At 46.9% G+C, this 15,080-nt stretch overlaps 1 protein-coding gene across 4 annotated transcripts in view; it reads left to right on the forward strand.

Annotated features, from left to right (window-relative positions):
* The window catches only part of PUSL1 (pseudouridine synthase like 1), a 66,014-nt gene that overhangs the window by 20,231 nt on the left and 30,703 nt on the right, over window positions 1-15,080 (forward strand). For all 4 annotated transcript variants that reach the window (XM_077837348.1, XM_077837346.1, XM_077837345.1 and 1 more), the window contains exon 4: window positions 12,653-12,802. In XM_077837348.1, coding sequence (XP_077693474.1) covers window positions 12,653-12,802 — 150 coding nt within the window. The remainder of the gene's footprint in view (window positions 1-12,652; window positions 12,803-15,080) is intronic.

The following is a 15,080-nucleotide window of genomic DNA, read 5'->3' on the forward strand; positions in this document are numbered from 1 at the left end:
GTTTTGAATGCTTTGTGGAAAACAACCAAAAATCCTCTCCCAAATTGTGGCACCAACATGCTGTTTGCAGATCATCACTTTGCTTGTGTGCTTTAGCTCTCTACCATACCCACTATCTGTCTTGTCTGTTTCGATTGTAAACTTTTTGGGGGCCGGGATGATCTCTTTGTTAGTACAGCACCTAGCACCATGAGGTCCGCGTCTCACCTGGTCCCTAAGCGCTTTCATAAATAATAATCTACGTAAGTGCTTTACAATCCAAATTGGCATTAAGGAAAGCAGGTAGTTGGGTCAGTGCCTGAGACCTGAATGATAGATCCTTGATGTAAGATGCCCATTCATGGTGCTTACAAGGAACATGGCCTGCACCATCACGTGTCGCCACAACCCGCCTGCTGTCTGGTGGCGTGAAATTAAACAAAGGGACGCTTATGGAGGCGAATACTCTCCTGTCACAGAGCCAACGGGCTCGGGACAAAAAACAAATCCCCAACGCACCCTGTGAAAGGATTGTTGTTAAGCATAGCAACATTATTGTAAAGTGTCCCTCCCCCTCCCAGCGCCCCTGTTTGCTTTAAATCCTAATCTCCTCTTTGTATAGCAGGGCCCAACCCAAATGCCGACACAGCAAGGCCTGGGATTTGGGGGCTGACATCACAGTTGCATCTGATCTCGGCATTGCAGGGTAGAGAATCCAGTCGTCCGACATTGGGGGACTGCGCCAACCCTGGCTGTAAATTGTCAGCTCTGAGATATTTTTGCATGGGTGGTCGTGGATTTTTTTTGTTTTTTTTTTTAATGCCACTTTGTTTTCTCCCCTCCGTGTTGCCTGTCCGGTTTGGGAGAATCCCCAAATCAGCGTATGAAATACCATGTAGGGTCATGTCCTTTGGGGGGGGTGCTGAGCCAGCCCTAATAGCAAGACACCTCCGAAGCACAGGACACCCACAGCCTAGCCCAGTTGTTCTCAGACTTTTGTACTGGTGACCCCTTTCACACAGCAAGCCTCTGAGTGCGACCCCCCCCCCCCCGATAAATTAAAAACACTTCAAATATATTTAACACCATTATAAATGCTGGAGGCAAAGCGGGGTTTTGGATGGAGGCTGACCGTTCATGACCCCCCATGTAATAACCTTGCAACCCCCTGAGAGGTCCCGACCCCCAGCTTGAGAACCCCTGGCCTAGCCCATCTCTGCAGCACCCCAAAGAGAGAGCCATTTTTGTTATCGCAGCGGGAGTGAACACTGAGACAGATTAGGAAGCTTGGTTTAAATGTCCTGATCTCTCTCTTCCCCTCCCCCCCCCCGCCCCCCGCAAAGCTCTCTCAGGCTTTAACTGGTGTGTTGGGTGCTCAGCAACTCTGAAAGATTAGGCCCATTGTCAAAGGTGTTTAGGGGCCTAAAGATGCAGATAGACGTCTGGCGGGGTTTTGAGAAGCACCAAAGCCAGTTCAATGCCGAACGCCCATTGGCTTCAGTGGGAATTAAACGCCAAATATGCTTAGGGCCTTTTGTGACTTGCTCGGGTCCATGCACTGAGTCAGCATCCAGCCAGAGTCAGGCCGAGCTGCTGGTCCCCATGCATGTTCCGTGAGACCCTTTGGTGTGTTGACAGGTGGAACAAGGTGGAGGATTCGCTGAGTTGCCGGGACCCCAGAGTTCTCTCTCTGCTCTTGTTCTCTTCAGCACCATCTCCAGAGCGTTCTTCACGGCAGCGTCGTCACGGCTTTGCCGTTAGTGTTGCCCAGGACAGGCGTGGTGACACCCCTGGATGACAAGGGTCAGCGTGGGAGACTGCCCCGCTGTGCTCCTGCTTGGGAGCTGTCCTCCAGTATCCTAAATTCAGCCATGGTGCTCATGAGGGAATCCATGCTTGCTGCCATGGTGGCCGGGGTCCTACCCGCGCACAGTGAAAGCTTTCCCAGGGTCTGGAGCTGAGTGTTTGTAGCTCGCAGGGCAGCCTTCTTGGAATTCAGGTGCTCAGCACCCTTCAGGATCAATCCCTGCTCTGGTTTATTGCAACGTTTCCGGAGCTGGGTGACCAGGCTACTTTGCATTGAAATACAGTGGGGCCTTTTGTCTGAAGGCTCTCGACTGAGTGAATAAAAGGAGCAGCATCTGCAGCAGCTGTCTCGGAGCCAGCTGTGCGCTCTTATGTCTGAACAAGTGCCATGGTATCTGCTGGGCGGTATGGGAACGATTAAATACAGTCCTCGGAATTTGAGTTTCACGGACAGAGGAGATGCAGAGGGAGAAGGTGTTGTAAGAGACTTATTATTAAAGGGACAATCAACTTCAATTATTATTTTTAATTGACTAATTTCCTGAGGGATTACTGCTCCCCTGCTGATGTGTAGAAGGGTCTTTAGGGCAGGCTGAGGAGCGATCTCATTGAACATACTCCTGACACCCCCTCCCCCCCCTCCCCCCCCCACAATGCATCTTCCTTTTGCCTCTTCAGTGTTAGTTTTGCAGCTGCAGTTCTTTGGAGATGCCCTCTCCTGGTGCCTGGGAAAGGGAGTTCATCCACCAAGGTGCTGGTGAATAATGCCTCGGTGCTGGGGCTTGGGACAGGGAGCCCAACTGGCCCCCGGGAAGGAGTGAAGCTGGCTATAAAATGCTGGCAAATGCAGAGTAAACAAACTGGCCAAAAGAGAGATTTTCTGATCTCATTTGTTTAGCGTAATCTAAGGTGTAAATATTTAGGTCAGAGTTTTTCAGGGGGGATTGTGATTTTTTTGTTTTTGTTTTGTTTCAAGTTGATGGTGTCTCTTTAAGTGCAAAAAACTTAGTTTGCAAAGTCCATTAAGTTCCCTCAAAGCAAATGCTTCTGTGATGATTATTTAAAAAAAAATTCAGTCCCACAATCTCACTATTCAGAGGCAACCCTACAATAACAAACCAGGCTGTACAGCTCAGCACTCAGAGGCAACCCTACAATAACAAACCAGTGTTGACAAATGTAAGCTACTGTGTCCAGATACCCCGCTTAAAATACAGGAAAGAATCCTCGTGGTGGTGGTTTTGAGGTTTGGGGTTTTTTGATACTTGTGACACACAGCAAAGCAAAAATGAACTTGAGTTCATTGACAGTTAAGTTGCAAAGTAAAAAGCAGCAATAAGATAAAGTTTGACTCCCACTGGCAAGCCCCCTTGTATAGGTCTCAGCTGTACTGCCATCAGCAAGTGCATCACTGTAATTTCACTCGTTTAAGCCCTCAGCCAGATGGATTGGTAATGGCTGTGGTTACCATGTGGCCTTTGAATGCATAGTCAGAGGCCAGCGCATGAAGCCAGTATTTCACAAGCCAGCTGACGTTACATGTTTAACATCTGTGGGGAACTGTCCCTCGAAAGCTTTCACCTTGTACAACACATATAGAAAATGGCCTACACAGCTGTCTTGAGAGCTAGGAGAGGGTTTGTTTTCAGATGACTCTTTGGTTTAAAAAAGGCCATAAAATAGAATTTGGTTGTATATTTTCAGTCTTCGAACTTAACACAGTTTGGAAGTCAAAGAACTTCTGATCACTCCGACAGTAGGAAGGAACAGAGTATAAATGTGGAGGTCCCATATTTGGTTTCTTGCCTGTGTGGTCTAGTGGTGGGAGCAGTGGTTTGGAAGTCAGAACTCAGAGATACAAAGGCCAGAAGGGACAATTATACCATTTAGTCTGACCTGTATATCACAGATCACAGAATTTCATCCACTTCCTCCTGTGTTGAACCCAATAATTTGTCCACCCTATTCCTGGCTCTGCCACTGACTCATTGTGACTTGGGCAAGTCACTTAACTTCTCCATGCCTCCATTTCCCCTTGTGTCAAATGATTCCTCTTGGCTTCATTGGGGGTGGTTTTAGGCTTTGTTAATGTTTGCTTGGTGCTCCAAAATCCTCAGATGAAAGGTGCTCCAGAATTGCAAAGTATTCTTTTCTGAATTCGTTTGCAAAATCCCATGCAATTTTTCTTTCTAGCAAAACAAATTTGGTGTTGGCAGTCATCCAGTTTCAACATGAATCATGGTGGGTGGGTGAGTGAGGGACTGAATTCGATAAGGAAATAGCCCGTGGTGATGTGTTCCCACTGTGACTCTAACTAGCGAATTGTGGGGTTGGAGGTAAAGGTTTTAAAATCATGGCAAGTAAGTTGACAATGTCCTTGTGATTGATTATAGTCTGGGTTGATGGCTAATCATTACTGGGGGGAAAGGACGTGTAAGAAGAGCATTTTGCTTTTGTGACAGATGAGACAAGCATCGAGAAGTGGAGTTGGGGACCAAAAAATCTTCTGGTGTATATATGTGGCTGTGTTGGAAGTCAATGGCAATTCCTTTCACGCATCAGAGGGTGAAATTTGGCCCCACATGTGCTATAAATAAGAACTCTGAGAGTGATGAGGTGTAGGATGCCGATATGTTAATTGAATTGGGAGGCATGGAGTTTCTGAAAACATCTCCAGCTGTTGCATGAAGGCAGCAGGGTGAAAGAATTGGTTTTCAGTCCAGCAGGCTGCCAGAAGTTATGCTACCATAACCACTATTAACTAAAGGAAACCCAGAGGCTCACACAGAAGTTTACCGTGGTACTTCACACTTCTGTAATACCTTGAGATCTGAGGATCTGAACACCCTTTCCACGTCATCTCTGGGGGGGAGGTAGGGGATGTACAGGTATTACTTCACCACAGTGGAACATTGTGTTTAACAGCACAACACTATGGGGTAGGAAGTAAAGAACACAATACCTCTGTGAAACTGTAGCGAGGATTTAGGGAAGCAGAATGCAATTACTTGAGATGGAGTTTGGCCAGAATACCATTTATTTTTGCAGTATTATGACATTTTTAATGACCGTGAGTGGTCAGGATTTCGGTCTCTTCTGAATGACATGGCACAGTGACCTCTATGGCCAGACTGGGATATTGGTTCAATACTGACCTGGAGGGAAGAATGACACCATTCAGAACAGCCATTTATCCGATGTCTAACACACATTAAGAAAGTGTTGGCCTTTGTCTCCCTCTAGTGGCTGGTCTGCTGAAGGGGATAACAGCCTACTGCAGTTGCAAGCTAGTGGAGGTATTCCTTTAGCTCAGTAGGGGGCTCAATAGGGGGCCACACTTCTAGCACAGGACGTTTTAGGTTCAAACCCTGTTCCAGGTCTAAGGGATAGCTCTTCCATTTCTAGTACAAGGCCTTGGAAAGCCAGATGGCAATCTCCCTGTCAAACCTTTTTATGAGGCAAACTCTACTTCATACTCAATACATATCAAACTGTTGATTTATTTACCTCCTGATGGGTTAATAGATGTTGTGGAAATAAACGTGATGAACTAGAGATTTGATTTATAGCGTGGCCCTAGATTCTGTGCTGGGCTTTGGATGGAGAGGGGAGGCTGGTTTTGATGATCGTGATGAAAGCTCAGAGTTTTCTTCCTTCCAACCCATAAAGAAGCTCACGGTTTTATGTGCTGAGATTGGCATTAGACAGAAGATCCCGGTTAGAGAGCATCCAGTGAAAAGTTGGCAGTCGTATCCCGTGGAAGAGATAAGCTTTTCTCTTTCTGTATGGCCTGTTGGTCTGGTACAGTTGCAATGACTGACCCCTGGGACGGGGAATCTAACTTTATTTGGTCTTTAACCAGTGACAGTGTGGCTCTGATCGGTTAGAGGGTTTGGGTTTAGAGGAACTCGGGTTGGTGCTGCTTCCCCTTGCCTGTACTTTTCAAAACCGTCCGTCTGCTTCATATTAAGGAATTGGTGACGGGCATGAGACGGAGCGGACTCAGCAACCGCCACTCTCCCTCTGTCAATATTACTCTGCTGAAAAAAATTCCCTCCTAATGCTGAACAGAAAACTCAGCACTTTCATGTGGTTGAGATTGGGGAAGTGGGTGGGGGGGATGGTCTTTGTGAAAGCATATGATTGTCGATAGAGTTTGGAAGGGAAACAAGATTCCATGCTGGCTGGCTGCATTATCAGCAGTAATATCCTTCTGTAGAGCTCTCCCATATGCCATGTGATGGGCCTAATCTCTCATCTGATCTTCCCCTCCACAAAACTGGCTGCAGCTGCATCATCCCCAGATGATGCTCCACCAAAACCCACGCTCTGGAGCTGGAGACATGCGTGAGGAATTCCTAACCCATCGCAGAAGAGTTTTGAAACCCACCCTCTATCCCAGCGCATCCCTCCCCCCCTCTTCCTCCCCCTGCCACCTCCAACTCTCGCTTGTGCCTGCCCACAGTCTCGGCTAACCCTTGCACCTTGCTGCGCCCTGGGCAAAAACTCAGAGGACCTAAGGGCATTCTTGTGTTTGTATTCTGTGGCTCCTATCCATATGGCAGTGGTACCTTGCGCATTATCTGCTTTATAGGGATTTTACATGCCCAATGATCCTGTTATTCCCCAAAAGCTAGTCTGGTTGCAGTCCCTTAGCAACTGCCGCATCTCGACTCAGTCTTGCATTACTTTAGGGCTGCAAAGCACATTTTAAAGGATCTCGCCCACGCAGATCCAGTATGTACCACATAGATGGAGAAGATCTGTTAAAGACATCTCCTCTCCCCAGCGACTGTAGGATGGCTCCCCGCCGAATATTTGCTGGCATTTTGTCAGAGTGATGGAATCATGGCAGGAAAATTGACTTGTATTCCTTTTGTTTCTGGTTTCAGTTCCATATTTGCTTATTATTTGCTTCTGGATTAATGACAGACCTAGCAAAATAAACATTAATGTCAGATGAAAGTGAAGGAAGTCAAGTATTTGGTTCCCCCAGGGTGTTCGCAGGACCTGCTAATAAAATATTGCTTCCATACAGATTCTGTTGGGATCTTTAAGAATCACTTTTGCTTCCTCTGTATCACCAGTGGAAGGTAGTACCTCTCTGAATCAGAGCACAGGAGAACACAGCCAAGGCTTTCACAGTAACGAATGATTTTTGTACCATCCACTTGAGATGTGGGGTCTGGTTTTCAGACAGTGCTGAGCACCTGCCTTCTGAATATCGGGTCCCTTTACGGCATCTCAAGTGGATCCCCCACAAACTGAGGTGCTACCAATCACCAGTTACTCTTGAAAAACTTGGTCAGTGGGTTTGCCCCTCCCTCGTGGGAGGAGCGTCCCATAAACATCTACCAACGCCGCGCCCCCCCCCCCCCATTATCACTTTCAGAATTCTTCTCTGCCTTGGTGCCTCCAAACAACTTGACAATGGTTAGGCTTCTGGGGTGCGGAAACCACAGCCCAGTAATGCCTCATTGTTTCCTTGTGTTCCCCCTTCTGTTGACTTATATGTCGATTGTCCACCCACTGGAGCAGGGACTGTCCTTTTGTTCTGTGTTTGTACAGCGCCTAGCACAATGGGGTCCTTCTCTGTGGTGCTACGGTAATACAGATAAATAGTCATAATTCAGTTCCTGTCAGTAGGTGGAGTTCTCTTATCATGTGGGTTTAGCCTGTACCGATCATGCCTAAGCGCTGTATCCGGCAAACATCGCCAGGCACTGGGCCCAGGGCTGATCCTGCTCTACCAACCTCCTGCATAAAGTCCGATTGACTTCTGCAGGGCTCCCAAGCGGGTGTATAATTCCCTTTGCAGGGTCAGAGGCATAAGCAATAAAGGTGGGGTGTTGCAAATCAGTCACAAGTTTGCTTCGTGCACCGTAGACCGCACGTACACGGCAGGGTTCTGAGAAGGGCTCGCTGCTCGAGCTGCTTGAAATGTTCAGAAGTTTGGAATATTTTTGGGAAAAAACAAATTCATCTCCCCCACTCTTTCAAACCAGCTCTAGTTCCAGTCTGAAAGACAGACTTGGTAGAGAGGAGACAACTCACTCCTGGAAGGATGGGAGGGGTGGAAAGGAGCCAGGTTACAGGTCTATGATTTTGTGGTTACAAGAAGTACACTTATTTTGATGACTCCATCTTTTATGTCGTTGGAGAAATCCCAGCCTAGGTAACCAAGGGACCTAAATTCCTTTGGAAATCCCGACTTTGTCAGTGCCAAGCATGGTTTTTGCAGGCCGTGCTGCTGAAATGGGCTCTAGGAGTGACTGAAATGAAGCAAGGAGGGAAGCTGAGGGGACTACATTGTGGAAAGACATTCCCAGCTCTAAAAGGACTGTAGCTCTCACTACGCTGAGTGTGCGAGGCAGGAAATAATGTGTACACAGAAGAATCATGTGTGCATAAATATATTTCTTTTTTGAAAGAGCCGCTCTATTGGAGTGCATACAAGGGTGATTATTTCCTAATAAGTAGATGAGCATTGACGAGGAAGGCTCCAGGGGAACTGCATACTTGCAGAGTGTGTGTGTGCGGGGGGAATAAATGGAACATTTAATTATGGTACTGGGGTCAGATGAGGCTTGTTACAGGAAAACTGCATTGAGTCCTTCAGCTCCGTGATCCTTCCTGATCCACTCCATGGCAGTCGGGGAGAGGATCAGCGGGCACTCCAGCTGGCAAAACCCCCAGGGCACAAGAAAAATATTTGTAAATCCGTTTGTTGCTCAAATATTTGCTCTTGATAGGCACCTGGGTTTTTTAATGGCTGTTGATCTCATTCCTCCTCAGATGCCAGGTTCAGAGCACCCCATACCTAATGCAAAGGGCCCCTGGCACTGTAAGGACCCCTGCATTCCGCAGAGGGGCGGCCCACCTTGGTTAGAGTCACACCTGCCAGAAGAGGATAATGACCTTTCCCTTCCACACCTCGGCCTCTTCCAAAAGCCCATGGGGCAATATCCTTCAGCCTGTCCCTGCAGGATAACAAATCTGTGCTCAGCTGGACCAAGAGGGGAATTGAGTTCCAAGGCGAAGCATCCTTTGCGGGAAGCACTTCAGTATAACCTCTTGCCTCCAGTGGCTTAAATAGGTGGAAAGAAGTGGAGGAGCTAACAGGGTCGTGGGCACTGCTCCCTAAAGCCAGAGAGAGGAGGAGGAGCTGTATCCCTGCTTCCCCCCGCTGTAATCTGTGGCCCCCCTCTGTTTTAAACCAAGGTAGCCCCATCGCCATGGCAGCTTCTCACAGAGGCTCCTCTACCTGGATTAAAATAGAAAATAAGGGAGTGTAGGAAAGGGACAAGTTCTTCACCGGTGTAACGGCTCTGAAGTCCATGGAGCTGCGCCGGGGATAACTTTGTCCTAGCGCCCTTCCTCTGAATACACAAGAGCTTGTGATTTCGTGGAGGTCTCTTAAATGCAGTCCACGTGCTCATCTTCCTGGCTGCAGAATCAGTCTAAGAGGCAGCAACGTGCTCCCTGCATTTCCACCCGACTGCGGCAAAGTCGTGTCTGTCTTGGGGGGGTGGGGGAGTGACCTAGTTTCCTGCTATCTCCATCTGCTGCAGTGAGCTGAGTAACAGCCTTCAGAAAGAGCTAGCGAGGAGTGTGCTCCTTGGGTATCCAGGTGGGCCATGACTGGAAGGACCTTCCTTCTCAGGGCCCCGATTCAGGAAGGCACTCGAGTTCATGCTTGACTGTAAGCATGGGAGGGAACTCATTAAAGCCCCCAGGGAAGTGCTGTTTACCCCTTCACATAACATACAAACCAGGGGTCATCCAATTAAATTAATAGGCAGCAAGTTTAAAACAAACAAAAGGAAGTATTTCTTCTCACAGCGCACAGTCAGCCTGTGGAAGTCGAACTCCTTGCCAGGGGATGCTGTGAAGGCCAAAAGCAAAACTGGATTCATAAAAGAACTAGATAAGTTCATGGCGCGTAGGTCCATCAATGACTATTAGCCAAGATGGTCAGGGATGCAGTCTTATGCTCTGGGTGTCCCTAAGCCTTTGAGCCCCAGGCTACGCTACCGAGTTAGGTCAACGTAAGCTGCCTTACGTCAACCTAACTGTGGAGGTGTCTACGCTCCAATGCTCCTCCTGCCGCCTTAACTCGCTCGCTACGCTGATGGAACAAAATCGCCTCCAGGAGAGGCGGAGCTCTTCGGGCGACGTAGTTAGGGCGACACAGTGTCGATGCAGACACTGCATTGCTCATGGCGTCCTCGGTGACCTCCAGGAGGTGTCCCACCGTCACCGCTCTGGTAACCGGTTTGAACCCTGCTGTCCTGCAGCCAGCTATGCAGCTATACGCCCCTCCCCTTTTAACGCCCCGGGCACTTATGAAATGGCTCTTCCTGTTTGCTCGGTGTGGAGAGCTAACACAGGAACTGCCCAGCTGACCATGCCGGCGTCAGGCAGCAAACGCCCAGAGGAGGTGGATCTCCTGGGTATGTGGGGAGGGGAAGCTGTGCAGTCCCAGCTCCGCGCTAGCTGTAGGAAGTTCAACGTCTACCGCCAGATTGCTCGGGGCGTGGAGGAGGACTACGACAGGGACGCGCAGCAGGGCCGTGTAAAAATCAAGGAGCTGGGGCAGGCGTACCAGAAGGCCAGGGAGGCAAATAGCTGCTCTGTTGCGGAGCCACAAACGTGCCGCTCCTACGAGGAGCTGCACGCCGTCCTCGGCAGCAGCCCCACCTGCACGGTCAAGAGCCCCATGGATATTTTGTGGGGGGGCTGGAGTCACTGGCCCACTGGAATGAACTCTGAGGACGAGGAAATGGAGGCAGAGGAGGATGGGGACAGGTGACAGGGAGAGCCGGTGGTGTGAGGAGCCAGAATCTCTTTTTGACTCCTGAGCAGTCTAGCCAGTCCCAGCAGTCGAGCTCTGGTGAGCCTGATGCAGGGGAGGGAAGCTCTGGTAAGTCCTCCGTTTGCTTAAGTACAGCAGGGACACATCTGCCCATGTACGGCTTTTTTTAACCAGGCTAGATGAGGTCGTGAAATAACCAACACAGGGTCAGTTGCGATCTGCTTCTCATTCCCCTGTGCAGCGAGGCAGAGGGGGCCCTGGTGAACAGTTAATTTATGCACTCTGGGGTGACCCCGTGAATCCTCCATAGAGATCTCTAAGAAATTTTCCTGGAGCTAATCTGCAATCCTCTGCCGAAGGTTTCTTGGGAGGGCTGCTTTGTTTCTTTCCCTGTGGTAGGATGCTTCGCCATGGCACTCGGCAATTACTTCAGAAGGCACCGTTGCAGCATTCAGGCTAGCAGCATGCAGATCCAGTCTGCAGCCAGATGCATGCAGGAGCTGCTCCCTTACAGCCTTGGTTACCCTCAGTTTACTGCCTGTGGAAAATGGTACCAGTATTCAGAACAACAGCCCGATGTGGTCGTACTGATACCCCAGTGCCACCTCACCCCCACCCCTTCCCGGGCTGCCATCCTGCTCTCTGACTCCGAAGCGAAAGTGAGAAAGTTTTGCTGCAAATCTATCCATTATGTCCTGCACATTGCCCAGAGTCACAGTCCTTCATAGTAGGAGGCGATTGATGGCCCTGCACCTGTGCATCACAGCCACCCCCACGGTGGATTTCCCCACTCCAAACTGATTCGTAGCAGTCTGGCCAGCTTCCACACAGCGATCGCTACTTAGGATTCACCTTGTGGCTATAATCTTTGCATGAAAGTTAGTGTGGATGTGCTCAACCTGGGGTAAAATCCATCAACTCTAAGATTTATTCATTCGTTGCAGAGCTCTGCTGTGAAGGGACCTGGTGGGGGAGAGCATGGTTCTCTTGCCGTCATTCGTGTGATCTAGGCATGACAGTGGGAGTTGCAGGATAGTGGGGAAGGTGCAGAAAGATCTAATTTTTAAATCCACATCAGTAGCAACAGAGTTAATCATGATGTTCTATGTTTTGTGTAACATACTAGGGATACCAAAGAAACTGGTAAGTATATAGTGAATTCTTGCAAAAAAACCACAAAACAAACCCCATTATGCGTCCCTTGACATTTGCACCAGCCACTGAAGAGCTAGTGGCCCCGCTGTGGTTGATGCTAGCCATAATGTAGCATAATATAATATCTTACATTTGTATAGTACATTTTATCCCACAGCATTTCTGCAAACCGTGAACAAACTCCTGCTTGTCTTACTCCTGCAAAACTTTCTCTGACACACAAACCCACCCCCCTTAAGGGGAGAGAATACTTTATGCATATTTAGATGTATACCATTTTGCATTCCACATCTACTGCTAAGGCGGAATGGAGCAGCTGTTTAGCAGTGCTCAGCAACATATGAGTTTAAGATACACCCTTCAGTTGAAACTGAAATGGAAAGGGAATTAAGGGTGGCAGGAATTAATTACTCAGGTTGGAACCTAGGTCAGGACACCAAGGTTACCTCCCTGTTCTTGCAAAAAGAGCTCTGGGGTTGTTAATAACTGCAAGGGGTCAGAACCTCAGTTGTGTCTCATTCTAAAGATACCTTCTACAGTGACGCAGGCTTGCTTTTGTCTGGGAGTTAAAGGTATGCTAGAAGTGATGGCTAACACAGTCTAAAACTCTAGGGTGGGTAGTCGGGGTGTGTAGACTTTACCAAGTGCCAGCCAGTTGAGTTTAAGCATACAGTCTCCTTTTCTATCCTAATCAACACAAATCCACAGTGACCCCAAGTTCCATGCTAGAGCATTGGTTTGTTATCAGATCAAAGGGATGGGTGGTAACTAGGGAATCATCAGAGGAGCTTCCTAGAGAAGTCTGTTGTGTGTTTAATTCTGGAGGTCGCCAATCCAGGTAGTGACCAGGCTTAAACCAGTGGGTTAAAAAGGATCCCAACTTTTCTTTCCTAACAGCATTCTGAGTGCCTATCGGGTGTCTGATAACTTCCACGCACGCTTCTCTGCACTGTCAAGAACCTATGTTTATCGGCTGGTGACAGGCTGCTCTCACCATTCCCAAATACCGGTGTTTGAAAGGGATCTGTGCTGGGCTCCGAAGGGAGAGTAAGTTTATTTAATTAACCGAAGTTTTCAGGAAAATCCCCTTTTTTGGATTATGGAGATGTTTTTCTGTTTGTTTGTTTTTTGTTTTTTAAGTTTCAAAGTGAGTTAAACTAAGTGGAATTAAGTCCACTTTAATTCTGAATAATTTAATATGGTAATGGGTTTAATGTGGTTTAACTAATACACTTTAAATTCACACCATTAGTTAATTTGGATTCACTTTCCTGAGTGTTCCTGTGTAGACAAGCCCTAAATTTCCAGGTGTGAGACCAGATCCCCAGCCAGTGTAAGTCAGTTTTGTCGAATGAAGTCACTGGAACCACGCTGACTTACTGCCGCTGTGAATCTGGCTGTCCATCCTTTCTTCAGTGAGATCTGGGATAACTGCAATGGCCTAGCTGGCTTACAGCCAATAGCAGATCTGCAGTGATTGAGCCACAAAGGAGTGCATCTGTGACTGACGTTCTCTGCGCTGCCAAAGCCAGAAACTCGCAATGGAGCAAACTTTTTGCATCCTCTGTAGAGAGTGAGAAGCATCTAAAATGGAGACTTTTTTCTGTACAGCAAGTTAACTCTGACAATCTAGGGCACAGTTATCCAACAAGAAACAAATGTGCAGAAACCCATTACCTTGCAGATTTTAGAGTTACAGATAGTCTGCTCTGTACAGTCCCATCAAGCCTGACAGCTCAATGTTTTTTTTCTTGCCCCCGTTCGCAAATCCATATAATTCTTCTCCCTGGTCACATTCTACAATGCTGTGTGTTCAAATAATGAATGAACGCAGGTGCCAATCATTCATATGCAACCCTACAAAAACAAACCAGTCTGCGTCGCCCAGTGCTCGTAAACAATCTTGGAATAGCAAGCCAGTTGTTGCAGATTGGTACCTATGAAACAACCCTTTAGTAATATAGCGGCATACGTGCAATGGAGGATACAAATATTTTAGTAAAGAAACAGGATGTCAGTTTCAAGCTTTAAGATACTATAAATTGTTAGTTAAAGAATAAAACAATGTCAAGCTATCCTCATTCTTGTTTACTATCATATACTATCATAAATATACATTCAAGAATATTGGGGTTTTTGGAGTTTTTCCAATCACATTATAGTAAAACAGTTTTATAACTTCAAAGTCAGTTACAATAGTTTTATCACCACTAATGGAATAACTTGACATTTTTCATTACATGTATTCTTATAAAGCCAGCAAAACAATCACAAATGGTCCCAGCAGAGAAATCAAACTTATGTTGTCCTAATGGTAAATATGTGCGTTCTTTTTTGTGGGCTGAGGAGGGGGAAAACAACTTAAAACTGCAAAATTATATGTTGCACACACTATAAACCTTAATCTCAAGCTTTGTGAAATGACATGTAATTTAGCCCAGATGTTGCAGTTAATTTTCTCAAAGGACAATACCACACAGTGGGTAAAGACAGACTGTACCAAACGCTGAGTGGGGGGCAATTTACTAATTGGACTGATTCTTACTCTAACAAAATCCAGAAAGCAAATTCCCACTGATTTCAGTGGAAAGCAGCATCAGCCCTAAATCCGTAAATATATATTTTAAAGGGGACACTGTCAGTTTAAAAATCCCCAAACCAGATTCCTTTCTGTATTCCCAGTACCACCTTTAGAGCTAGTTGGGAAATCCTTTTTGTTCCTGTGAAAAATTTCCACAAAAATGGAAAACTGTTTTGAAGTTTTTCTTCAAAAGTGTTGGGGCTTTTGTTGAAAAACTGAAAATGTTCAGCCAAAAGCCACACCATTTTTGTGGGTTTCTGACAAAAAAAACCCCAACATTTAATCAAAAATGGACATTTCCTGTGGTGATTTCTGTTGGGAGGGAAGGACTCTCAAAAACAAACCCACCATTTTTTCCACAAAAAAACCTTAAAAGAAGATCTACCACCTTGAAACGTTTTGGGTTATTAAATGTGAATGGCAACTAGCAATCTTAACTTTACTTTTTGCCCTTTACACTATCTGTTCATTGAGAGTTTGCAGTGCCTTGAACTTGTGCTGTTGCCAGTTCCTCTTCCATCTCTAGTCCGTTACACCTGCGGGTTGGCTTGCTTGTAGCAGGCTATTCCAAATGCCTGGTTTAGGTAATTGTCCTTGTGTCTCTGCAATTTCCATTTTAATTTATCAGAACCTCATCCTCCAGGGAGGATTTTTAGTTTGTTTTTTTCAGGGCGGTAACTTTCATGCAGGTGATCAGAGGTTGCAGTCATGAGAGATCTAGAAGTTCTTTGATAGATACTGCCT

Source organism: Eretmochelys imbricata, chromosome 18, assembly GCF_965152235.1.
Source record: "Eretmochelys imbricata isolate rEreImb1 chromosome 18, rEreImb1.hap1, whole genome shotgun sequence".
Taxonomy (NCBI): domain Eukaryota; kingdom Metazoa; phylum Chordata; order Testudines; family Cheloniidae; genus Eretmochelys; species Eretmochelys imbricata.